Source organism: Populus trichocarpa, chromosome 1 (assembly GCF_000002775.5).
Source record: "Populus trichocarpa isolate Nisqually-1 chromosome 1, P.trichocarpa_v4.1, whole genome shotgun sequence".
NCBI classification, from domain to species: domain Eukaryota; kingdom Viridiplantae; phylum Streptophyta; class Magnoliopsida; order Malpighiales; family Salicaceae; genus Populus; species Populus trichocarpa.
This window is the reverse complement of record NC_037285.2, coordinates 30,335,247-30,361,538: the sequence shown is the minus strand read 5'-3', so window position 1 is coordinate 30,361,538 and position 26,292 is coordinate 30,335,247. Positions and strand designations below refer to the sequence as shown.

The window sequence follows — 26,292 nt, the reverse complement described above, 5'->3', positions numbered from 1 at the left end:
AAGCAAGCTTTGTATTAGACAAGAATGCATAACTACTAATGTACCAATGACTGAAGAGTCTATGTTTTCCTGATGGACATGCCTCGAACATATCAAGGTTGGTTAATTTGTCGGATTACAGATTGTATGGAATGAAGAGCCATGACTACCACATATTTATACAAACACTCATTTCATTAACTTATCATGATTTATTGCCAAAGAGGATATGTAATGCACTCACGGAGATCAATCATTTCTTTAGAGATATATGCTCCAGCAAGTTGCAAACACAACACATTGAGAGGTTTGAAACGAATATCGTCAAGATAATATACAAACTTGAGATGATATTCTCTTCATCATTTTTTGACTTTATAGAGCATCTACCCATACATTTATTATATAAGGCAAAAGTTGGAGGCTCGGTCCAGTATAGATAGATGTATTCATTTGAGAGGTTAGAGATTACACATGAAATGTAATTAAAAATATATATTTTTTCATTGGTTTTGTTAATTGAAAAAATTTATTTTATTCCATGCAAGTACTTGTTCAACCTTAAGAAAAAGGTAAAAAACAAGGTGTATGTTGAGGCATCGATATGTGAGGCCTATATTATTGAGGAGATCTCAACATTTATCTCGTACTATTTCAAGCCTCATTCAAGTCTTAGGAGTTCGTAGCCTTACAACAACATATAGTCCATCTCATCAAAAAAATATGAGTGACTCTCGGTAGATTATGAAAAACTCCGCCAAATGGTGTTGGACATGATATCACAAATGGGAGGTACGTGTGTGCCCCTTTTTTGGCTGTATGTTCCCGGGAACAACAAGCCTCCTCCTCTTCCTTCGCCATTGTTCTAATTTAATTTTTATTTGAACATATAATTTTATAATGAATATTTGGATATTATATTATTCAAGTTTATTTTTACATATTTCAATTTTATACAATTTTATTTTTTTAATTATTTTCTTTTTTTGTTCAAAAGATTTTTTTAAAAAAGATTTTTTAATTATTATAGATGAATATACAGACAAACACAATCTATCGGTATATTCCAGAGGCGAGGGGAACAATTTACTTCATATGCCACTACAACACTGTTACATCACTGACGAAATTATTTTATCGGTATTTTATAGAGGGTTCAAATAAATTTACAATAAATGCCACTACCAATCATAGACGGAATAATTACATCGGTGTATTAAAGCGGGTAATTTTATTTTTTTGGCACACATTTTCTATTTGTAAAACCATCAGTGTTTTTTTTACTGACAGAAATGACATTACTAACGAGCGGATTACCGATTAACGATTCCCATCCGTAAATCTGTCAATAAATTTTTTGTTGACGGATTGTTAGTTTAAATATTGATAAAAAATTTCGTCAATAAAACTGTTAATTCTGGTAGTGATATGAAGCAAACACTCCACTACTTTCCCAAAACTAAGCATCCTCTTATTGTTTAGCCCAATAAAACTCACCCCCACCTCCGACCATTAGATTTCGCCAACAAACACCATCGCTATCCAAATCTGAAGACGACATGGACCCAATGACCCGGCCTGCGCCAGCCAGTACCACAACCTCTCTCAACGTCCCTTTCCCATCCTCTAGCAAAAAAGGAACTGGGGTTCGACCCTGGCTCTTACTGGACTCAACTGGCCAAGCCCAGGTGGTGGAAGTTGGCAAGCATGCAATCATGTGTCGTACATGCCTTCGTGCTCGTGACCTTCGGATCCTTGGCCCGCTACTTTCTTACTTGTCTACTGTTTTGGGTCGAGAGAGTGCAATTGTTATTAATTTTGAGCATATTAAGGCGATTATTACTGCACATGAGGTTTTGCTGTTGAATTCTAGAGACCCTTCTGTTACTCCATTTGTGGAGGAGTTGCAGGGGAGGTTGATGTTTCATTACCACACAACTAAAGCTCAGGTTTTACTGATTCTGTTCTTCTTCTTTTTTTAAGCCATGATTAATTTTTTGGGTTTTTGGTTTGGTGTAGAGTAAGTGAACTTTTGCGTTTGTTTAATGTTGAATTTAAGATTTTAAAGAGTTTTGATGTGAGTTTGTGTTGGTTTCTTAAAAATCTATTTGTTGTTAATGTTGTTGTTGTTGTTGCTGCTGCTGCTGTTGATACTGGTGGTTTTATTGGATTTCAAAGAAGAATGAAAAAAATCCCATCAATTTATTTCCTTTTTATAATATAGAAAAAAAATCAATAGAAGAAAAGAAAAAAAATTAAAGTGGAAAAAAACAAATTGAAAATATCTTAAAAGGAAAAAAATTAAAAAGAAAGAAATTAGTTGTAAGTGTATTGGGTGTTGCTTTGCTATGTGCTATTCATGGTGCTACTATAGAAAATACTTTATTTGAAGATGGTGTTGGTGTAAATACATTGTGCTTTTAACTCAACTCAAGCATTTTTACTTTTGAAAAAAAAAGTGTTATTGACCCGTTGTGGAGTGCGGGCCAATATGATAGTTATTATATTATTACGTAATGATTATTTTTTAAAATATTTTTTAAGAAAATATAATGAGATAATATTTTTTTATTTTTTTAAATTGATTTTTTATATCATCACATCAAAATAATACAAAAACATCAAAAAATATTAATTTGAATTAAAGAAAAAAATTCAATTTTTTTTTAAAAAATTAAAGCATTTTTGAGATGTAAAAACAAACATGTTTTAATAAGGAAATTCAACCCAACCTCAAATGAAAAAAAATTGTCATCACCCTACTTTTGTACAATACAAAAAAAGTTTCATTAATTTATTTCCTCTTTACAGTATAAAAAAAAATAAATAAGAGAAAAGAAAAATATCTAAAGAGGAAAAAATAAAATTGAAAATATCTTAAAAGGAAAAAAAATTTAAGGGAAAGAAATTGGAAATATCCTTGGGTCTGGCTGCGAAGCCAGATCTAATATTCTTGGGTTTGGCTTCAGAGCCACACCCAATATCATTAGATCTGGTTACCCAGGTAAACTCAATATCATAAAAAAATAAAATTAAAAAAGTTTTAAAATATTTTTAAAAATATATATATATTGAGATAATATTTTTTTTATTTTATAAAATCTATTTTTTATTTCATCACATCAAAATAATAATAAAAACATCAAAAAATATTTATTTGAACTATAGGAAAAAAAAAATTCAAACTTTTTTAAAAGCATTTTTTAAAAGTAAAAACAAATATGCTTTAATAAAGAAATTCAACCCAACCTCAAATAAAAAAAAATTATCATCACACCCAACTTTTATATAATATAAAACATATCTCATCAATTTATGGGAAAAAAATCAATAAGAGAAGAAAAAAATTTAAAAAGAAAAAACATCAAATTGAAAATATCTTAAGAAAAAAAATAAAAAAAAATATTAATTATCAGTATAGTGAACGCTGTTCAGCTATGCACTAGCAAAATTCTACGCGGTAAATGAACATCAATGGTTTACTCTTGATATCTGGTAAAATTTATGAAAGGCCCATAATGTTGCAGTAATGAAACTGATCATTTTTAGTTTCTCTGGAAATCAAATCCTTGCTTTTCTAGAATCCTCCCACGTGTTTTTCAAATTGAAATTTTATACATACAGAGCTTGCAACACAAGTCTTGCACTCAGTCTCAGTTGTATCTAATAATTTTGTTTTTTAAAATAAATATTTTATCTAATCAAATGATTATTCGTGCTAATAAAGATAAAAAAAATGTTGTTAATAAAAGAAAATTAAATAAAATTATGAAATCCAACTATCAAACAACCTATAATAAAAGGATAAACCTGGAAAAAAAAAACAATGAAACAAAAGATAGGAGTCCAACCTGGGTTTACTCATTATCCCTGCAACCATGGACATAGGATTAGGATAGACCCATAGAGAGGAAAGTGAAAAAAAAGCACAAAGATCAATGCCCAAAAAAATATATGTTGAAGAATGAAATCAGAAAAAAAATCAAATTAAAAAAAACGACATAAAAAGATCAAAGTCAACTCATACTAATTGTCGCACGTGTACGGCGTCACGGCGATCGTCCACCATCTCAGGTAAAATGGAATGTGGTCATATCCCTCTGGCAAAATATGGAGAGGCAAGGAATTGTTGCCTCTTATCAATAAAAATTAGAATGAGAGTCGCCACCTAGTATTCTGGTCACTAGGAACTCTAACTGGTCTCAGAGATCGGGTACGGAGACTGGTTGCGTAAAGGGAAGGTATTGGCACCCCAACTGCGTCCAACCTAAGGTAGGCTGCATTGTTTTGTTGTCTGATAAAATCTAAAGTCGTGTTGTGGTTTCTAATTGTTGGTCTGTCTAAGGGTTAAGACAAGTCCTCCTTAATAAAGAGGTTCTTATCTTAATGCGGTAAAACCTAATCATTCTATTGTCCGAAAAGGAATTAAATATCCGGAATACGCATTACGTGTAATGTCATACCCCGGATATTAAGAGATAAACAAAATAAAATTTTTGTTGTTTTTTGAAATTTTGGCCAATGTTCTCTTGACTTTAATAAACTGGTTATTAAAGCCAAAATGCATGTTAAAACATTGTTTTTTGGTGTATGAAAAAACACAATATGATTTTTTAGCTTTGAGACACTTGGCTGTATACACAAAAACATTTTTTTCTTTTTTTTCAAATTTTTTTGTATTTTTGAAAGTTTTGACGAAAACTGGGTATTTTAATACCAGATTTGTATTTTTACGACATAAAATACAGACCGATATTAACCAAAATTGATAAAATAAAAATGCGAGAAAATCACTAATGTTTTTTTCAAATGGGCCGGCACCAGGCCAAAATAAAAATGGGCCAGCACCGGCCCAACAAAAAGAACATGGGCCAGCACCGGCCCAAAAATTTATAATTAGCTGGTTACTGTGCACAACACAGTAACCAGCTAATTATTTTCATTTGCTGCAGAACGTGAATGGCTCACGTTCTGCATGCAAATGAAAACAGAGGGATACGGAGCAACGAAGGGGAAGAAGGAAGAAGAGAGAGGCGGGGGAAACTGACCTGCGGTGGCTGCTGTAGAGGCTCCCAGTGGTGCTCGCTGGTGGCGGTGATGCTGGCAGCGAAATGGCGGTGGCTCCAGGCGGCGGTCCTTCTCTCTTCTCTCCTCTGTTTTCCTTCTCTTCTTCTCTATTTTTTTTCTGCCCTTTTCCCCTTTCTTTTTTTCTTTTGGTCTTCAGCTCTCTTTTTTTTGTCTCCTCTCCTTTTGCCTCATCTCTGCCTCTGTATTTATAGGCAAAGAAGGGCGGTGAAAATGCCCTACCTCTGTCCGATCAGGGGACAGGGCAGGGTGGACAGTGGCGCCAGCTGGGGCTTGTCCCTTCTGTTTTTTTTCGTCTGTGGTAGGCCACCGGTCAGTATTCAGGCAAGTGGGGTACTTAGGTCGGCGTCTTTTTGAGTTTTAGGAGAGAGAGGGAGAGGAGAGATGTCGGTGAAAACAGGGGAACAAAACCTTCTTCTTCCCCTGTTTTCTGTGCGTCCAGGGGAAGAAGAAAGTCTGCAGTGCCGTTTAAAACGGCACCGTTTCAGGCTTCTCTCTTTTTTTCGGGTGAACAGTAGATGAAATGGCGTCGTTTTTCCCAAAACGCGCCGTTTTATTTAAATGGGAATTGGTGCCAAAAACGCGTTAGATTCAAAATCAGGCCTTCAATTTGCGCGCGTTTTGCATTTTGGTCCTTGGTTTTGGATTTCTTCAATTAAGTCCCTAATTAGCCATCAAACTTCAATATTTATGCAATTAAGCCCCTGATTTGACCAAATTAACTCTCAAAAATTATATTTTGATCCCAGAACTTGAATTTCTTCCAATTAATGCCCAAATTAACTCCAAAATCAATTTTTCTTGCAATCAAAACCTCTATAAATTCAATTAAACCTTCAATAAAATTTAATTGAGCCCATAAACATCTGATTTTGGACTTTTCTTCCTCAAATTGAATTTTCTGTCAATAGGGCTCTCATCAGTCAACAAAATACTGTCAAATTTTAATTTTTGTATTTTTAAACCTCCTCAACCAACTTTTGACCATTTTCTGAGCTTTCTGACATCCTTTTTTCACTGTTCTATTTTTTGCTATATATTTTTTTTATTTTTTTTGTATTTTCTCCTTTTTTGTGCGGGGACTCAAAAAAAGGGTTATGACAGTTGCCCCCCTCTTTACAATGCTTACGGAGAAAAAAATTTGCGTAGTAAGTGTTGTAAAGATAAACAAAATTGGTCTTCCGAAACTGGTATTCTCAAAATTTGGTGGACCTAAAACTTCAACCGGACCCAAAGTCCTGTGTGTGGTTGGGATAAACTGAGATTCCTTTTGCCAATCCCCTCTAACCAGAACCAAAATCCATGTGTGTCCAAATCCTTTGTTTTCTGAAAAAAGACGGTCTATTTTCACGGGCGACCTGCCCACACACTCACGCTTACCCTGGTCTATTTTCATGGGTGACCTGCCCAAGTAGAAAAAAGAAAGAGTGGTTTTATTGTAATGGGTGACCTACCCAGGTGAAGGAATGGTCGCATTGTAATGGGTGACCTACCCAGATAAAAACATGGAGAATGGTCGAGTTGTAATGGGTGACCTACCCAAAAATGAAAAAAGAAAGAGTGGTCGTATTGTAATGGGTGACCTACCCAAGTGGAGGAATGGTCGAGTTGTAATGGGTGACCTACTCAGATAAAACATGGAGAAATGGTCGAATTGTAATGGGTGACCTACCCAAGTGGAGGAATGGTCGAGTTGTAATGGGTGACCTACTCAGATAAAACATGGAGAAATGGTCGAATGGTAATGGGTGACCTACCCAAAAATGGAAAAAGAAAGAGTGATCGTGTTGTAATGGGTGACCTACCCAGATAAAAATATGGAGAATTGGTTGAAATGTAATGGGTGACCTACCCAAAAATGGAAAAAGAAAGAGTGGTCGTGTTGTAATGGGTGACCTATCCAGATAAAAATATGGAGAATTGGTTGAAATGTAATGGGTGACCTACCCAAAAATGGAAAAAGAAAGAGTGGTCGTGTTGTAATGGGTGACCTATCTAGATAAAAACATGGAGAATTGGTCGAATTGTAATGGGTGACCTACCCAAATTGGAAAAAGAAAGAGTGGTCGTGTTGTAATGGGTGACCTACCCAAGGGAAGGGAAAGAGTGGTCGTGTTGTAATAGGTGACCTACCCAAGGGGAGGAATGGTCTCATTATAATGGGTGACCTACCCAGATAAAAAAATGGAGAATGGTCGAGTTGTAATGAGTGACCTACCCAGAAATGGAAAAAGAAAGAGTGGTCGTGTTGTAATGGGTGACCTACCCAAGTGGAGGAATGGTCGCATTATAATGGGTGACCTACCCAGATAAAAACATGGAGAATGGTCGAGTTGTAATGGGTGACCTACCCAGATGGGCGAGGGCTCAAAGACGCACTCGAAAGGAGGTAGGGTTAGAAAAAACGCATTACCTAGGTTGTGAGGGCTTAAAGGCGCACTTAAAAGGAAGTGAGGGCTCAAAGGCGCACTAAAAAAAGAGGTAGGGTTAAAAAAAACACACTACCTAAGAGTTTGATGATGGATTAACAATTTGCTGAAATGTTGAAAGCAATGCATTACGATTGATATGTATGTATACTTACCTGAGAAATATAGGCCCCAATTTCTTCATGGTGTCTTTCTTTTCTCAAAAGTTGGAGTGTTGGTAGTAAACTTTGATGGCCTTTTCACTTTTGCCTACTCGAGTCATATCTTGTGCTCTTGAACTCTGAGAAGGGTTTGATGCCATCATACTTCTATGTCCTCCACCCTTTATCTCAAGGGTTGCCAATTTTGCCCGACATTTTTCTTAAAAAGGGAATCATAAAGCCAACCTTACCATATGTTTTTTTATTGCCCCCCAGCTTTATCATGCCCCCCAAGTGTTCAAATTTGGTTTACTTTGGGGTGAGGATATGTGAAAGTAAGTTTGGGTTTTTTGTATAAGGAAATGTTCCCATGCAAAATTTTGGAACTTCCAAGTTATTCCAACCACAAAAATCATTTTAACATTGGTTCAAAATAAACTTGTGCTAAAAAATTCAAGCGATTCCTATTGACAGGTTTCTTGAAATGATGAAAGCTTTTTGTGTTTGCTTTTGGGTTAAAGATGAAGTAACATCTAGTTGGTCACAAAAAGTTTAAATTTCAATTTGAGGGTTATTGAGAACCGAATCGGTTCAAAGCATTTATTTTATTTGCATGAATAATGACTTGACCCGCATGAGAAAGCACTGCCTACCGATCCAGATTGCTTGCCTTTGATCAGAAAGGGCTTTATTAGGTATGTAATGTAGGCTTAGGCTATTGGTTATAAAGAAAATGATATTTTGCAGGCTCAAAAAGGTGTTTGAGGGATTTTAAGACTAAGGATCACTTATGCTTATTCCCTGACCTTTTCTTTTGACTTTCTTTTCAAAATGGATTTCATGCCCCCCAGTATCGGGTTTGGGCTCTTTCTCCTTGTTTTCTTCATTTTTGTTTGGTTAAGCATAATCACCTCAGTTGTTTTTATGAGAAGCTCAAATCTTTTGGAACCTTTGGTTTTTTAATCACAGCTTTTATCGTCACCGTTTTATTTGGATGATAATGAAAGACTAAAATTTACATGATCAATTCCAGCACTCATCTTCACTGCTTTGTCTGAATGATAATAAAGTCTTTTCCTATTGATGGTCTTTAAAACCTCTCTTATTTGCCCCCCAGTGTGGGGTGTGATCCTAGTCAAGGTTATTTTCAAAAAATGTTATTAGGCTAAAAAATGGGACTGCAAAGGATATATTTCTGCCTTGTGAAAGGATTATCAAAGATGGCATTTCCTCATCTCAAATGCCTGCATTGAGGATCGATAGGTCTTGCTTTCATGCGCGTATACAAAGTGATTTATTCATTCAAATAAAACTCAGCTTTTAAGTCACCTCATGGGGTTTTTTTTTCTGTTTTTGTTTTGTCTTTTTCTTTCAAGTTTTCTAGGTATATGTTTACCCTTCTAAGGAATCACTTGAATTTCCAGAACGCATTTGTCTTGGATAAATACCAACATGATGTTTATTTTTGTACTTAATTTGGAGGTCCCAAAAAAATATCCTTGAAAACATATGAGATTATGTATGGTTTTGAAAGAAAAGAAAATACCGAAGGATTCTTTGTGTTGTAGTTTTATGAGCAAAAGTTGTGCTCAAAATGCTATTTACATGTAATAATAACAAAGAAGAGTGTGATATGAACACAGGGAAACACATGATCTTATTTAACAAGGGCTCATTTGACATAGACAGTCTTGTTCAAAAGCATGAAACAAAAGACAATAATAGGGCAGGCTTCATTGGTGAATCTGTTCTCACGCTAGCCTTCCTTTCAAAAGTTCTGTGTAGAGGACTCAACGACGATGTAGAACAACACTATGGTCAAAATTTATGTCCTTCAAAATTGATGCTATCATTTCCACACCCATGCTGGACCATTGATGCTTTCCAGTTCCCCAAACAGTCCATTGCTAGTGTTTTTCTAATCCACTGCTTCCAGCATGATTCGGAAGAGGATTCGTATTCACGTTAGGAGTGTCTTCAAATTCTATCCACCCGGCCTTGATTAATTGCAGAAGCTTTCTCTTGAAGGCGTTGCAAGTATGGATGTTATGCCCAGCAATACCAGCATGGTATTCACAATTGAGTTCTGGCTTGTACCAATTAGGATAAGGTGGCTGCACAGGTGGCAGAGGTTCTGGAGCTATATGCTCGATGCTCAATAGCTTTTGATACATCTCATTCAGGGGTAGCGGCAATGAAGGTAGTTGTTCTTGGACTCTTTGGTAATTTCCATTTTCGGTTTTGGCTTGAAAGTTTTGGGGTTCAGGTTTTTTGATGTAGGCAATTTGGGATGGAGTGTGGTAGTTTTGGAATGAGTTTTTCCTACCCCTGTAGCCATCTTCAACATGGTGGACCTCTTTTCTTTCGAAGCCTCTTTTCTCGGTGGGTGTAGAAATTCTACCACTCTTGATGCCTTGCTCTATATGTTCATACACTACCACAGCGTCAGTGAATTGCTGGGCTGAACTACCCATCACATGTTCGTAATATGGTGCTTTGAGTGTGTTGGCAAACAAAGAGACCATCTCTTTGTCCAGAAGTGGAGGATGGACTTGAGCAGCTAATTCCCGCCATCTTTGAGCATATTCCCTTATGCTTTCTTTGTCCTTTTTCTCTATATTGGACAAGCTGGTTCTGTCGGGAGCAATGTCCATGTTGTACTTGTACTGCTTGACAAAAGCATCCACCAAATCTTTCCAACTCTGGATTTTTATGTTGTCCAATCTCATGTACCAGCTCAATGTTGCCCCACTTAAGCTATCCTGAAAAAAGTGCATCAGTAGTTTTTCATCATGTACTACCTCTGCCATTTTATTGCAGTAGGACCTGAGATGAGTCATGGGGCATTGTGTTCCACTGTATTTGATGAATTCAGGAATGCGAAATTTCTTAGGGACAACTACATTTGGGACCAGACACATCTCTGCTGCCCGTACCGGGTCATATACGTCTACCCCTTCAATGACTTTGAGTCTGGCTTCCAGCGCCTCTATCTTAGCTTGATCAAAGCTATCAGATGACTTAGCCTTGTGGGACTCGTTAGCAGATGCCTCCATGACTGTTGGGGCTGGTGCAGGTGTCACTGACTGCACAAATGTTGGATTTTGCTAAGGCTCTTGACCATGTTCGCTCATTCTTTCTTCAGGCTGAAATGTAGTAGGAGCCTGATTAAAAGTGACCGGTCGGTTAGAAGGACCTTCACCAGAGGTATTTCTTAGTGTTTGCTCAAGTAAGCTAGTGAGGCAAGTCACGCTTGTTTTCAGAGACTCCAACTCTTCTTGAAAATGGGCATCAAGTTGAGTACACTCTTCATCTTCCATGTTTCTTGCTCGAAGTCTGGTGTTGTAGACTTTTTGGGGACCTATATTTCAACATGGCATGTATGCATGTCAAATGTATGAACATGTACATGTAATCTATGATGAACTCACCTTTCGAGGGGTGACATATGATCGTCACTTTTGCATGATGAAACAAGAATCTTGATTCTTGCCCACACTTTACAATGAATTTTTTTTTTGAGTGATGGTCCTTGTGTCACCCGCAAGTCTTGATTTCAAGATGCTTCAGGAAAGGTTTGTTTTGGATGCAAAACAAAGCATAAGGAGTATACACCCTAAAGGCAAGTTCTAATTCTTGTTTGCGTGACAAGGGTAGGTTGGCTATTCAGTCGCTAAAAGGGTCTCTTGCTGTCCCAGTGATCACCCTTGTGAAGGCAATATGGGGGCTCAGTAGGTAATGGAATGGCATGTGCACCAATCATTACCAGTCTAAGCACTCAGCGAAGAGTTGGGGTTTACACAAACTTAAACCTTGACTTAAAAGTCGTAAGGTAAACTGTTAGTCCCCCACTTAACTTAGAGTTTTCAATGTAACTCGTAAAAAAATACGAATGATGCATGAAGCAATTCTATACAATGCATGAACAAATATGTACAGAAGTAAAGCGTATGAGCAAATAAACAACTGCATATTAACAATGACAAACAAATCCAAAAATAACACAAAAATCAGACAAAACAAAGCTTAGTCCACAAGGTCCCCAGTGGAGTCGCCATTCTGTCGCACGTGTGCGGCGTCGCGGCGATCGTCCACCATCTCAGGTAAAATGGAATGTGGTCATATCCCTCTGGCAAAATATGGAGAGGCAAGGAATTCTTGCCTCTTATCAATAAAAATTGGAATGGGAGTCGCCACCTCGTATTCTGGTCACTAGGAACCCTAACTGGTCTCAGAGATCGGGTACGGAGACTGGTTGCATAAAGGAAAGGTATTAGCACCCCAACTGCGCCCTACCTAAGGTAGGCTGCATTGTTTTGTTGTCTGATAAAATCTAAAGTCGTTTTGTGGTTTCTAATTGTTGGTCTGTCTAAGGGTCAAGACAAGTCCTCCTTAATAAGGAGGTTCTTATCTTAATGCGGTAAAACCTAATCGTTCTATTGTTCGAAAAAGAATTAAATATCCGGAATACGCATTACGTGTAATGTAATACCCCGGATACTAAGAGATAAACAAAATAAAATTTTTGTTGTTTTTTGAAATTTTGGCCAATGTTCTCTTGACTTTAATAAACTGGTTATTAAAGCCAAAATGCATGCTAAAACATTGTTTTTTGGTGTATGAAAAAACACAATATGATTTTTTAGCTTTGAGACACTTGGTCGTATGGACAAAAACAATTTTTTCTTTTTTTCAATTTTTTTTGTATTTTTGAAAGCTCAAAATACATTGAACCAGATCTGACCCAATAAAATAAAAAATAAAAATTATTTTTTAATTGTGTTTTATTAGAAAAACTAGCGTTTAACATTATTCAACGACACTACATAAATTAGACAGAGATTGCTTGATGACGTAGCATTTGCAGAATTTGATCGCAATCCCAATTTTATTCCTGATTATATTTTACCTGATATTATTGCGCGCTTAAGAAACCAAAAAAACTGTAGTCCTTGTCAGATGTATTTCATATATATGTGATGGAATTGTAGATAGTTTAATGGAACAATAAAAAATATTTTATATAAAGTATTATTTATTTCATGATGTAATAATTAACAATAGTTAAATCTACAATATTTAAATTAAAAACCATCAATATTAATATATATTTTTTAAAATTATTTTATAACCTCAATTTCAAAAGTATTATTAACCAAACATATTAAACTCTTTTTTGTTCAATCTCAATTTCAACCACAGTTTTAACCAAACATACATAAATACCAAATCAACCTCAATCAAAAATATTTTTTTATAAAATAATTTTTTTCAACCCACAATCACAACAGTTGCAATACTAAACACATAAATTTCCTTTGGTTTAGATTTGTTAGGAAAAGATGAATACAGTCAGTCATACGTTCTTTTTTCTTCCTCTACCGTTCAAAACATTCCACACGACTGTTTGGTGAAGAGATATTGACAAGCAACAAATCATGCCTTCAAAAACTTGTCAATTCTAAAGCCTAAATTTACTCTTTGTATGGTGAAATTAATCTATACTTAATTAAATTAAATTGACTGATAACGATATTTTTGGAACTATTAAGAGTGTAGGTTTGCTATTGTGATGTAGAGTACTTTTTTAAAAGTAATTTTAGCTCGAAATTAAATACATAGAAAAATTAGTTTTGTTTTTATTATTTTAGATATTAGCATATCAAAAATATTAAAAAAATATTAATTTAATATTTTTTTCATACAAATAAACTTTTTAAACACATCTAAACACAATTTTGACCATAAATTAAATTAAACTGTCTTTAAGTGTTTATAATTAGTACCTGTTTAAAGTAACATAGCTAATGGTGAATTATACAAATATAGGATGCTAAGTTACTAGCTGGCGGCCATTTGTAAATTAAATATTTTTTATATTTTGGATCTAAATTCTAGATTTTTAGTTTCTTTATGTCAGTGGTACCCATTTCATGAAACAAATCAAATTTATGTCAGTGGCGGCCATCATGTCAGTGGTACCCATTTCAGTTCTCGTACGGTGGAAAGATACCTACCAGCAATTCAACTTCTTTTCGTTGATGAAGAAAGGGCTGTATATATCCTGCCACCACCGGAATGTCCGTTATCCGACTCCGAAACACACGTTGCCACTTAATCAATATGATGTTATTCCTTGCATTCACTCTACTGCTACTCTCCGATGCCGCTGCATCAAAATCAATAATCAAGTCCCTACCTGGCTTTGACGGTAACCTTCCATTTGTATTGGAAACAGGGTGAGTGTACGTACTTTTTCTCTTCTTGGTGCAAGGCTTTGTGAAGTTTATCTTTTTTTTATAATGATTTTCTGTGTCCAGGTATATTGGCGTGGGAGAATTGGAAGCCGTGCAGCTATTCTACTACTTCATCGAGTCTGAGAGGAGCCCAAAAGATGACCCTCTTGTGCTTTGGCTCACTGGTGGCCCTGGATGCTCTGCCCTGTCTGGAATTATATATGAAATTGGTGTGTGCGTGTCTTCATCTTTCTAACCCCATAATTCATGTTTTCAGTAACTACAATCTTCTTATCGTGCACTTTTTAAAACAGAAATTTCTCTATTGCCTAATTCGTTTGGCAAAAATCCAAGAAATTTAAGGCTATTAAAAGTTTTACGATCATGTATACATCTATGGGTGGGCGAATGATGAAACTGTTCGAGATGCTCTTCATATTCGCAAGGTACGTATGCTTGCCCTATCAAGTATATTACCTTCCAGATTCAAAATAACTCTGCTCATGGCGGAAAAATAATAAAACTATCATGACCAGGGAACCATAAAGGATTGGAGAAGATGCAATAAGACCCTGGCCTATTCGTACAATGTCGAAAGTACTGTTGATTACCATCGGAACTTGACCAAGAAACCATATCGATCTCTCATTTACAGGTAATGTTTATAATTATATGAACACATTATAAATTCTGATGAATTTTCCCATTTATTGCAATCTTAACCATTGTTTTAACATGTGTAGTGGCGATCATGACATGACTATCCCATACATTGGCACGCATGAATGGATAGAATCTCTGAATTTGACGATTAAGTATGACTGGGAACCATGGTTTGTTGATGGTCAAGTTGCAGGGTCAGTATCCATCATTTAATTTACACCCTTTGATTTTATTTTTCAAAATCCAAACCAATGGGAATTTATCATAAAATTAAAAAAAAAATAGAATTTAGTTACAAATATTCTGAAAAATAATATATTTTTTAGTTTGGGTTTCTTTTATTTTATTTTTTAGATAATGATATTATTAATTAATTTACATATTTTTAACATGTGTCATGTCCATTTGAAACGGTAGAGATTATTAAAAAAAAAGAAAAGTAGAATGACAGAATCCCAAAAAACAAAGGTACGTACAGGAACTGGCATTAACTAATCCTTTTTTGTTTGTTGGGTCATCTTTAGATACGCAATGCTGTATGCAGACAATGTGCAAGATTACATAACATACGACCTGACATTTGCAACTGTGAAGGTAAGAACAGACATTAGCTTATCTAACTGTTTAATCTAAAAATATAAATAAGCAATTATGGTATCTTGAAAGCCTGTTATTGGTGGTGGTGGTGGTGGTGTAGGGAGGGGGTCACACAGCGCCAGAATACAGGCCAGAGCAGTGCTTTGCCATGATGGATAGGTGGTTTGATTACTACCCTCTATAAAAAAAACCAATACCAAAACGTTCTCATGAACTAATTAATTAAATATTGTAAGCCCAAATCCATGTTTCGTGTTTCAGCAACGGGATCTTTAATATGATCTAGCTTCTACTGCACATCAGAAAACTCAGGATTAACGACCCTTCTAGCTACTACCATTTTTATTATTATTATTTTCTCATTTCAACGAGACCGACTTTCAAAACACCTTACTTATTTTTCATCAGATGATCTTGCTGCCATCCATGAATCTGAATTGAAAACCGGGTGGGTCGACGGATCGCCCTTGTATCTCTCCCTCAATCGTCTATTATATGTCTCCTAGAAATAAAAACTAAAATCATCAAATTCAATTCAAGAAAATAATAACTTACGAAAGAAAATGGTTGTCGACATACCACAAAGTATTGAGCATGGGTGTCGATGAACTGTTGCCCCCCTTTATGGCGGTCTTCACTCCGCACGTGCATCTCCACAAAAAGCTCCATTGGGCTCGGCTCATGTCCGAGAGTCGTAGCCTATAAGAAAAAAAATAATGCAAGTTAAATATATTTATAAATAAGAACAAATTTATTAAAGATAGATGTGATTAAAATTAATCTTACCATCCATTTCGCATGCGAAACAAAAGGAACGAAGCCGTTAGTGTGCATTGTATCCGAGCCATGAATTTGCTTGCTCCGGTTCCCTACACCTAACTTCGAGCATACTGTGAAATGCTTGGATGTCATATGCTAAAAATATATTCCACTCATGTATCCTCCAAGATGTATGGCGGCCAGAAATCCTTCCAAACCGTCACGGCATTCCAGCATGATAGAGCGTTTTCTCCGACATATTTTTTATCTTTTTTTTTGTGCCTTATACCAAAAATGACTTAAACTATATGATATAAACGTATTCTATATGAGTTAATGACGAATGAAATTTTAATATTTAAAATAAAAAATAATTATCATATTATTTTCATTGTTACCTAGCAGCGTGATTCTCCCAAATCCTCCTCACAACATTGTAATTTTCTCTATCCCATTCAAATTTACCCTTGCATTAACAATTCATGAAAAATAAATCAATAATCTAAATAAAGTAAATGAATTTACATAAAAAATAGGTAAAATTTTAAGTTAACACTAACATGAAATCTTGAAAACCATGCATCGACATGAGGTTTCCAATCAGAATGTTTGAGGATTTTGCTTTTTCTATTGAGGATTTTGCTTCATTGTTTTTTGTGTTTGCCTTTTATGCGGTTAGTCCTAGTCTCATGACCACGATTATGTATTTTGAAGATTAACACGAGTTGACTTTGATCTCTCCTTTTATTTTATTTTCTGATTTCATCCTTCAACATATATTTTTTTTGGCATTATTCGTTGTGCTTTTTTTTTCACTTTCCTCTCGATGGGTCTATCTTAATTCCATGTCCATGGTTGCAGGGATAATGAGTTAACGCATGTTTTTTTTTCTTGTTTTCGCTTCCCCTTTACAAGTCTTGGTGAAATGAGTGTTTTACATAAATTGCCTAATTATAATCATTCTTCAAAGTTCTTGCCCAATAATTAAAGTATCAATTGAAAGTATAAAGTAACATAGCTATTGGTGAATTATACAAATATAGGATGCTAAGTTACTAGCATGGCGACCATTTGTAAATTAAATATTTTTTATATTTTGGATCTAAATTCTAGATTTTTAGTTTCTTTATAAATTTTCGTTGTATGTTTTTTGGTAATTTTTTAGTAATATTGGCAAGTAATTTCATTTGTAAATTAAATATTTTTTATATTTTGGATCTAAATTCTAGATTTTTAGTTTCTTTATAAATTTTCGTTGTATGTTTTCTGGTAATTTTTTTAGTAATATTGGCAAGTAATTTCATTTGTATAGTTTATATAACTTTAGATCTTAGATATAGAAACCACAAATTATAGTAGCTTTAAATTCTTTACCACATCTTCAATTTTGAGACGCATCATGTCAGTGGTACCCATTTCAGTTCTCGTACGGTGGAAAGATACCTACCAGCAATTCAACTTCTTTTCGTTTTCGTAGATGAAGAAAGGGCTGTATCCGGCCACCACCCATTTCAGTTTCTTGGAATGAGCAAAGGAAAGGATTATCGAGTTGCTGCAGAACTCAAACAGCAAAAACGTGAAGGGAATTTAAAGCTAAAACGTGAAGGGAATATACTGTAGCTTTTTCCATGTGTTTTTTTTTTTTTCTGTTTTGGTTTTTTTTTTCCTGTTTTGTCAAATTTTTTTGTGTTTTGTCTTTTTCTTAATTTTGTTTATTTTCCTTTTTTTCTTGTTTTTCCGCACATTTGTTTTCGTTTTATCCCCATATTATTTTGGGTTTTACATTTCTTTTTTCTTTTTTTTCCCAAGATTGTCTTCTTCTTTTGTTTTTTATTTTTTTTGTGTGTTTTTTTTTTTCAAATTTATCTTTGTCGATTTTTTTTAATATTGAACTGGTTGAGAATTTAGTACTGTAATTTTTTTAAAAAACATATTATGGATTACTACAATGTTTCCCTACAAGGTTTTTTTTATGAATTTTTTTTTTCCAAAATGGTTTTTGTCGATTTTTTTTTATATTGAGTTGGTTAAGAATTTTGCTTCGTAGATTTTTTCTTTAAAACACTGTGAATTGTTACAATGTTTCTCTAGATGGTTTTTGTTTTGCTACAGTGTTTCCCCACATGTTTTTTTTCAAAATTATCTTTGTTGATTTTTTTTTTAAGATTGAGCTGGTTAAGAATTTAGTTTTAACTTTCCCCCACTTGCTTTTCTTTCCATTTTTTTTCATTTTGCTTTTGCTTTTTTTTTCCCAAAATTGTCTTCTTCTTTTTTTCATTTTTTTTGTGTTTTTTTTTCAGAATTGTTTTTGTTGATTTTATTTTTTTTAATATGGAGCTGGTTGAAAATTTAGCTTTGTAGTTTTTTTTTAAAACACTGTGTATTGCTACAGTGTTTCTCCACATGGTTTTTTTTTCCTTTTTTATGATTTTTTTTCCAGAATTGTCTTTGTCGAATTTTTTTTTTATATGGAGCTGGTTGAGAATTTAGCTTCGCTGTTTTTTTCTTTAAAACACTATGGATTGCTACTGTGTTTCCCCACATGATTTTTTTTATGATTTTTTTCAAAATTATCTTTATCGATTTTATTATTTTTAATATTGAGCTGGTTGAGAATTACAACTGTATATTTTCTCATGAAACACTATAGATTGCTACAATGTTTCCCTGCATGGTTTTTTTTTCCTTTCGTTTTTTTTATGATTGTTTCCAAAATTTTCTTTGTTGATTTTATTTTTTTAATATTAAGTTGGTTAAGAAATTAGCTTTGTAGTTTTTTCCTTGAAAACATTGTGGATTGCAACAGTTTTTCTCCATATAATTTTTTTTTATTTTTTCCACAAACCCACGACAACGCACAAGCATGCCACAAGCCCGCGGTATCGCGCGGGCATGGCATCTAGTAAGTAAAACTAAAACGTGTGGGAAAAACAACAACATGGACAGTACACAATGTTTTTCTTTTTGGCCCCTCTTAAAACCAGTCAAGTACCTAGCTATAGAGGATATTTGTGTCATTTTATAGAGCCCATTTATTATTATCACATTGATGGAGATATATTTGTCTTTTTATGTTTGTTATGTATGGTAAAATTAATTTATTATCATTGTAATCTTAATTTTTAAATCCAGTGCCAATGAGGGTTTTTGTCTTTTTATTTTTTTTATGCATAGTAAAATGACTTATTCACTATGCATAGTAAAAATTTTAAGTCTTATTCACTAAGGGTCAAGGGTGTTTTGGTATTTTTATAATGATTTTTTTTATAATAATTAGTTGGGGGTTTGGGTTTATTGAAATTTGAAGTTTTAATATATAGTAAAATCATTTGGATGCTCTCAAGATCAAGAAATTTAAAGCTTCCTTATGGGTCTTTTTCATCATTTCATCTTGGTTTTTTTTGTTATTCTTATAAGGCACGAGAGGCACTTTGATCTTTTAATAAATATAAAATATTAATTAAAAAATTGTTATTGGTGCGTGCCTGATATAAGCCAATGAGTGGATGCCACCCACATACCCTTCATGCAGCGCATGTTGTGGCATCCATCGATAAAACTCAACCTTCAAATGTGACGTTGGAAGTGCACTAACATCCTTTATATGATTATGTGGCGCATGTGTGCACCAAAGTTTCGGTTGGGGTTCGATTTACTATTTTCTTCTCCTCTCTCTTTTCACTCTCTTCTCCTTGTCAAAGTATAGGTGTGTCCTATCATTTATTTTGTTTATCCAATTTAGTTCTTATTTTTTTATTACTATATGTTTTTTTTTCTTATTTTGATTGATATTTCTTCTTCAATTTCATCCTTATCATTTATTTTAATTTGATTTTCAAGTCAAATTTGGTCCTTATTCTTTTTATTTTTTTAATGTTTTTTATTGTATTTTTTCCCAATTTAATCCCTTGGCATTTTTTTATTTGAGAATTTTTCTTCATTTTTTCCCCTTCTATAGGGTTAGTCTCGTCCTCATGGCTAGGGTAATAGGTTTTGAAGTTTAACACGGGTTGACTTTGGTGTTTTTAAGGTCCTTTCATAGAGTTGATTTATTTTAAATTTTTTCCTTCAAATTTTGATTTTTTTAATTGGTTATGGTGCTTTTTTCACTTTTTTATGTAAGGTTATTTCAATCTCAGGTTGAATCATATTTTGTTTTCCATTGTTTTTTATTTTTAAATTATTATTTTTTGGTTTCATCGTTAAGCTTTTTTTATTGAGAATTTTGCTTCGTTGTTTTTTGTGTTTGCCTTCTATACAGTTAGTCTCGGTCTCATTACCACGATCATAGGTTTTGAAGGTTAGTACGATTTGACTTTGATCTTTTTTTGTCCTTTTTTAGAACTGATTCTTTTCAATTTCATCCTTCATCATATATTTTTTGGGAATTGATCTTCATACTTTGTTTTTTCACTTTCCTCTCTTTGGGTCTATCCTAATCTTGTGCCCATGGTTGCTGAGTTAGCGAGTTAACCCAAGTTGACTCATATCTTTTTTTTCATTGTTTTTTTAAAATTATTTTTTTCCAATTTCACACTTAATTTTGGATTGTTTGATAATTGGGTTTCATAGTATTATTCAATTTGCTTTCATTGACGACTTTTTTTTACCTTTTATTAGCATGTATAATCGTTTGATTAGAGACAAAAAAATTATCATAAAAAACAAAGTTATTAGACACAATTGAGTTCATGTTCGTATTATGACCCCAAGTATCTTAATCTTAATTATCTCTTGATCAAATACTAATTTATTTAATTAAATAAATATATAAGTAATTTGACTTATGATTGAAAACTTTTTATATCAAAAGATAAATTGGAAAAGCATGTATATTTTTTTAAAAAAAAATTTATTGGACAACATGTATCACTTAGCTAGAGATATGTAAAACACGTGGGAGGGTTCTAGAAAAGCACGGATTTGATATATAGAGAAACTAAAAATAAACTTTCTTTAAGTGTTTATAATTAGTGCCCTGGAAACCATACAATTTTAAGAGTAAGCCACGCGCGCGCGCGCGCGCTCACACACACACACACACACACACACACACACACACACACACACACACATATATATATATATATATATATATATATATATATATATATATATATCCCACATTCCCCCTCCCAAAAAAAAAAAATCAAGGTTTTTTTCTTGTTTTCGCTTCCCTTTTACAAGTCTTGGTGAAATGAGTGTTTTGCATAAATTGCTAATTATAATCATTCTTCAAAGTTCTTGCCCAATAATTAAAGTATCAATTGTGTTAGAGAATAATATAAATCATATTCTGAGACCTCACCTAACAGTTTAACCTATTGGGTTGAGATGGTTCTTTGACACGGTATCAGAGCCTTGATGACTAAGCGATCACGAGTTCGAATCTCATCATCCTTATTTATTTGATAAAAATTAAGCACAAGGTAATGTGGGTCTGTGCAAGTTTCAAGCCCAAAAAGGCTTTCACTTGAGGGGGTGTGTTAGAGAATAATATAAATCATATTCTGGAACCTCACCTAACAGCTTAAGCTATTGGGTTGAAATGGTTCTTTGACAAATTGAAAGTATAAAGTAACATAGCTATTGGTGAATTATACAAATATAGGTACTAGCTGGCGGCCATTTGTAAAATAGTTTTTATATTTTGGATCTAAATTCTAGATTTTTAGTTTCTTAATAAATTTTCGTTGTATGCTTTTTTTAGTAATTTTTTAGTAATATTGGCAAGTAATATTATTTGTATAGTTTATATAACACGAGATGCATGCCCGTGCGCTGCCACGAACTTATAAAACAAATATATTTGATAGTGTTATAATTGTGAACCAGCGCTAGATAAGTAATAGAAACTAAAGGTATGATGGAGCTAATATTTCATGACGGAAAAAAAGTTGTGTTGGTGATAAAAAAAACTTAGAGACCGAACAAAATGATTTGTAGTAATCCACAGTATTTTGGGAGGAAAGATATAGTGTTTTCGCCACATGATTTAGCTTTTATGTTAATAAAAAGCAAAAAAAAATTACAAAGCTAAATTCTCTACCAACTTAATATTAAAAAAAAAAACCAACAAAGATAATTTTGGAAGGAAAAAAACCCATGAGGAAAAACGTTGTAATAATTGACAATGTTTTGTGAGGAAAACTACAATGTTTTCCCCAATAAAATAAAATAAAAAACCATTTAGAGAAATACTGTAGCAATCCACAGTATTGTGTGAGAAAAACTACAATGCTTTCCCTATATGATTTAGCTTTATTGTAATTATAATTTTAAACCAACTCAATATTCAAAAAAAAAAATCGACAAAGATAATTTTGGAAAAAATCATAAAAAAATCATATGGGAAAACACTGCAACAATTCACAATGTTTTAAAGAAAAAAATTACAAAGCTAAATTCTTAATCAGCTCAATATTAAAAAAATCCAATCGACAGAGACAATTTTAGAAGAAAAAAATAACAAAAAAACACCAAAAAAAAGGAAAAGAAATCATGTTGGAACACTATAATTCACAGTATTTTGTGATGAAAGCTACAGTGTTTCCCCACATGATTTAGCTTTATTTGTAATGACTTGTAATTGTAATTCTCAACAATGTTTTGTGAGGAAAGCTACAATGCTTTCCCCACATGATTAAGCTTTATTACAAAGTTAAATTCTCACCAACTCAATATTAAAAAAAAATTGACGAAGATAATTTTAGAAAAAAATATTAAAAAAAAGAAAACACAAAAGAAATTGGAAAACAATCATGTGAGGAAAAACTGTATCAATCCATAGTGTTTTGTGAGGAAAAACTTGTATTTACTTGTAATTGCAATTCTTAACAAGCTTAATATTTAAAAAATAAAATTGACAAAGATAATTTTAGAGAAAAACGTAACAAAACAGAAAAAAAAAACCATGTGAGAAAAAACACTGTAGCAATCCATAGTAATTTGCGAGGAAAGTTACAGTATTTTTCTCATATATTGTAACTGTAATTTTAACCAGCTCAATATTAAAAAAAAAAGATAATTTCAAAGAAAAAAAAAAACCATGCGGAGAAACACTGTAGCAATCAATAATGTTTTAAAGAAAAAAAATTACAAAACTAAATCTCAATCAGCTCAATATAAAAAAAATAAAATTGACAAATATAATTTTAAAAAATAAAAAAAATAAAATAGAAAAACTACGTGGAAAACACCGTAGCAATCCACAGTATTTTAAAGAAAAAAATTGCATAGCGAAATTTTTAACCAGTTCAATATTTAAAAAGTAAAATTAGCAAAGATAATTTTGGAAAAAAAAGAAAAAATAAATGAAAAAAAATGAAAAAAGGAAAGTTGGAAAAAAATGAAAAAGTGCAAAAAATAAAAAAGTGAAAAAAAAAGAGGAATGCACTGTAGATTACTATTGGAATCCATAGTGTATTGGGTGTGGGGGAACAGTGATTTCCCCACACCCTTTAGTTTTATGTTAAAAAAATCGACAAATATAATTTTGAAAAATAAAAAAATAAAATAAAAAACTATGTGGAAAAACACTGTAGCAATCCACAGTATTTTAAAGGAAAAAAATTACAAAGCGAAATTTTTAACCAGCTCAATATTTAAAAAGTAAAATCAACAAAGATAATTTTGAAAAAAAAATAATAATAAATTAAAGAAAAAAGAAAAAAGAGGGAAGTTGGAAAAAAAAAAAGGAAAGTTGAAAACAAAAAAAGAAAAAGTGAAAAAAAAAACTAAAAAAAAAATATTGTATGAACTATCTACAGTATATTTAAATATGGGAAAACAATAATTTCCCCATACACCATTTAGATGTATATATAATTATATCTTAGATACCAAACCTTTCTCCTTTTCAGTTAAATAAAAAAAAAATTAAAAAAGAAAGAAAGAAAAAAGATCGCACTACCCATTGCAGTTCTCGTACGGTGGAAAGATACACGTGATACCTACCGGCTATTTAACCTTTTCGAAAATGAAGAAAGGGCTGTATATATCCCGCCACCACCGAAATGTCCGTTATCCGACTCCGAAACACACATTGCCACTTAATCAATATGATGTTATTCCTTGTATTCACTCTACTGCTACTCTCCGATGCCGCTGCATCAAAATCAATAATCAAGTCCCTACCTGGCTTTGACGGTAACCTTCCATTTGTACTGGAAACAGGGTGAGTGTACGTACTTTTTCTCTTTTTGGTGCAAGGCTTTGTGAAGTTTATCCTGTTTTGATAATGATTTTCTGTGTCCAGGTATATTGGCGTGGGAGAATTGGAAGCCGTGCAGCTATTCTACTACTTCATCGAGTCTGAGAGGAGCCCTAAAGACGACCCTCTTGTGCTTTGGCTCACTGGTGGCCCTGGATGCTCTGCCCTGTCTGGACTTATATATGAAATTGGTGTGTGGGTGTCTTCATCTTTCTAACCCCATAATTCTTGTTTTCAGTAACTACAATCTTCTTATCGTGCACTTTTTAAAACAGAAATTTCTCTATTTCCTAATTCGTTTGGCCAAAATCCCAGAAATTTAAGGCTATTAAAAGTTCTCCTAATGGTGGTTATGAATGAATAGGCCCGTTATCATTTGATTATGCAAAATCCAGCGGAGGAGGCAAACCTGTTTTCGCATTGAACCCGTATTCGTGGACAAAGGTCACAAATTTCTGCACCCTTGAATTATTTATTTGCAACTAAATGTAACTGTTGAAATTATGTTTCATGTAATCGTGCAGATTGCCAACATAATATTTGTAGATGCACCTGTTGGTACCGGATTTTCCTATTCAACAACAGGGGAAGGCTACCATGTTAGTGATACAATATCAGCTGCAGAAACCTATGAGTTCTTAAGAAAGGTAAGGGAAAGTGTATTTTTAAATCGCAAGATATACAAGTTGTCTGTCAAGGAAAAGGAATGCCACAGAAGTGGGTATTTTTCTAATTAAAATTAGAGGTTTTTGGGTTTTTGCTTTAACATTGAATACAACTGGAGACTGATTTATGGATAAGCATAAAAGTCATATTGACTAGTAATGTAAAACAACTGTTAAATTCAAAAGGTTGTTAGCAGTGCCATGAGTCATGCTAGTCAACAGAGGTAAATGCATAGTAGTAAACTAGCTAGTAATGTAAAACAATTTGGCTAACATTATGAGTTTGTGACACAGTGGCTCGTGGATCACCCCAAGTTTCTTACAAATCCACTCTATGTTGCTGGGGACTCCTTTTCAGGCATCGTTGCACCTATCATAGTCCAGGAGATTTCTGATGGTAGTATTTAATTACTTCTGTCCCAAACACAACTTATTTTTCTTGTAATATTCATAAGTGTTTGATTTGTTTTTGTTTTATTTCTTGCAGGAAATGAAGTGGGACGTCAGCCAACAATAAACCTCAAAGTACTCGATCAACTCTGCTCGCCTTTGTTTTATTTTGTTTGTTTTACTTATTTATTTGCGTTGTAGTTGACAAGGCTGTAAAACATGTTGGAACTCAGGGATATGTGCTTGGAAACCCAGTTACAGATCATGAGATTGACACCAATTCAATAGTTCCTTTTGCTCACCTAAAAGCGCTTATATCAGATAAACTCTACGAGGTAAATTCCCTCTCCTAGCTCTGCTCTTTAACTTCCCAGCTAGCTAGCTCTCATATAAGCAAAACTATTCTCATGTTTTTTTCCAGTCCTTCATGAAAAATTGCAAGGGTGAGTACTTAAATCCAGATCAAAGCAACGCATCGTGTATGGAAGACATATTAGCCATCAAGGAGGTGATTGCTCAATTCATAAATCAGAACTCTGATAAACATTTTTTTCCATCATACTTGAAGTTTATGAACATGAAAGTTGACTTCTCTTTTGACTTTATATATAGTGCATTGGGAATGTATTTACTGGACAAATTCTGGAACCTGCATGCAAGGAGATATCTCCAAAACCAGTGGCATTGAAATGGGATCCAAGGTTTCTCATAGCCGATGACGCTGATATTCTGCTATCAAGGCCCCGTGTTCCTGGACCTTGGTGCCGGGTACATTGAACTTTCTCTTTTCTTTTTTCTCTCTTACACATAAAAAAATCATCGCATACCTTGGTTATTAACCAGCTTATTGGCATGTAGAGTTACAATTATGTATACATTTATATGTGGGCTAATGATGAAACTGTTCGAGATGCTCTCCATATTCGCAAGGTATGCTTGCCCTATATCAAGTATATTACCTTCCAGATTCAAAATCACTCTGCTCATGGCGGAAAAATAATAAAACTATCATGACCAGGGAACCATAAAGGATTGGAGAAGATGCAATAAGACCCTGGCCTATTCGTACAATGTCGAAAGTACTGTTGATTACCATCGGAACTTGACCAAGAAACCATATCGAGCTCTCATTTACAG

The 26,292-nt window shown here is 33.7% G+C and overlaps 3 protein-coding genes across 7 annotated transcripts in view; all 3 read left to right on the top strand.

Annotated features, from left to right (window-relative positions):
• Positions 1-15,436, top strand: part of LOC18095168 (serine carboxypeptidase-like 18) — a 21,796-nt gene extending 6,360 nt beyond the window's left edge. Inside the window, exons 11-14 of one of the 4 annotated variants that reach the window (XM_052449973.1) lie at positions 14,406-14,524; positions 14,613-14,726; positions 15,057-15,126; positions 15,230-15,436. In XM_052449973.1, the coding sequence (XP_052305933.1) occupies positions 14,406-14,524; positions 14,613-14,726; positions 15,057-15,126; positions 15,230-15,313 (387 nt within the window). In that variant the 3' untranslated portion in view covers positions 15,314-15,436. The remainder of the gene's footprint in view (positions 1-14,405; positions 14,525-14,612; positions 14,727-15,056; positions 15,127-15,229) is intronic. The other 3 variants (XM_052449975.1, XM_052449972.1, XM_052449974.1) reach the window with 3 other exon arrangements.
• Positions 13,579-26,231, top strand: LOC127904895 (serine carboxypeptidase-like 7). The gene is made up of 4 exons (XM_052449978.1): positions 13,579-13,872; positions 13,954-14,099; positions 14,184-14,315; positions 26,086-26,231. The coding sequence occupies exons 1-3, from the start codon at positions 13,712-13,714 to the stop codon at positions 14,279-14,281; spliced, it is 405 nt and encodes a 134-aa protein (XP_052305938.1). The 5' UTR covers positions 13,579-13,711; the 3' UTR covers positions 14,282-14,315; positions 26,086-26,231.
• The window catches only part of LOC112325867 (serine carboxypeptidase-like 18), a 28,541-nt gene continuing 26,106 nt past the window's right edge, over positions 23,858-26,292 (top strand). Inside the window, exons 1-11 of one of the 2 annotated variants that reach the window (XM_024592993.2) lie at positions 23,858-24,064; positions 24,146-24,291; positions 24,465-24,544; positions 24,625-24,747; positions 25,060-25,162; positions 25,253-25,290; positions 25,389-25,490; positions 25,577-25,663; positions 25,768-25,923; positions 26,014-26,085; positions 26,174-26,292. In XM_024592993.2, the coding sequence (XP_024448761.2) occupies positions 23,904-24,064; positions 24,146-24,291; positions 24,465-24,544; positions 24,625-24,747; positions 25,060-25,162; positions 25,253-25,290; positions 25,389-25,490; positions 25,577-25,663; positions 25,768-25,923; positions 26,014-26,085; positions 26,174-26,292 (1,187 nt within the window). In that variant the 5' untranslated portion in view covers positions 23,858-23,903. The remainder of the gene's footprint in view (positions 24,065-24,145; positions 24,292-24,464; positions 24,545-24,624; positions 24,748-25,059; positions 25,163-25,252; positions 25,291-25,388; positions 25,491-25,576; positions 25,664-25,767; positions 25,924-26,013; positions 26,086-26,173) is intronic. The other variant, XM_052449977.1, reaches the window with a different exon arrangement.

Excerpts from the sequence above, each read along its gene's own strand:
- LOC127904895 (XM_052449978.1), top strand. The coding sequence starts at position 13,712 with ATGTCCGTTATCCGACTCCGAAACACACGTTGCCACTTAATCAATATG. Across the intron at positions 13,873-13,953 it reads CCATTTGTATTGGAAACAGG|GTATATTGGCGTGGGAGAAT; the intron begins GTGAGTGTACGT and ends TTCTGTGTCCAG. Across the intron at positions 14,100-14,183 it reads TGGAATTATATATGAAATTG|AAATTTCTCTATTGCCTAAT; the intron begins GTGTGTGCGTGT and ends TTTTTAAAACAG.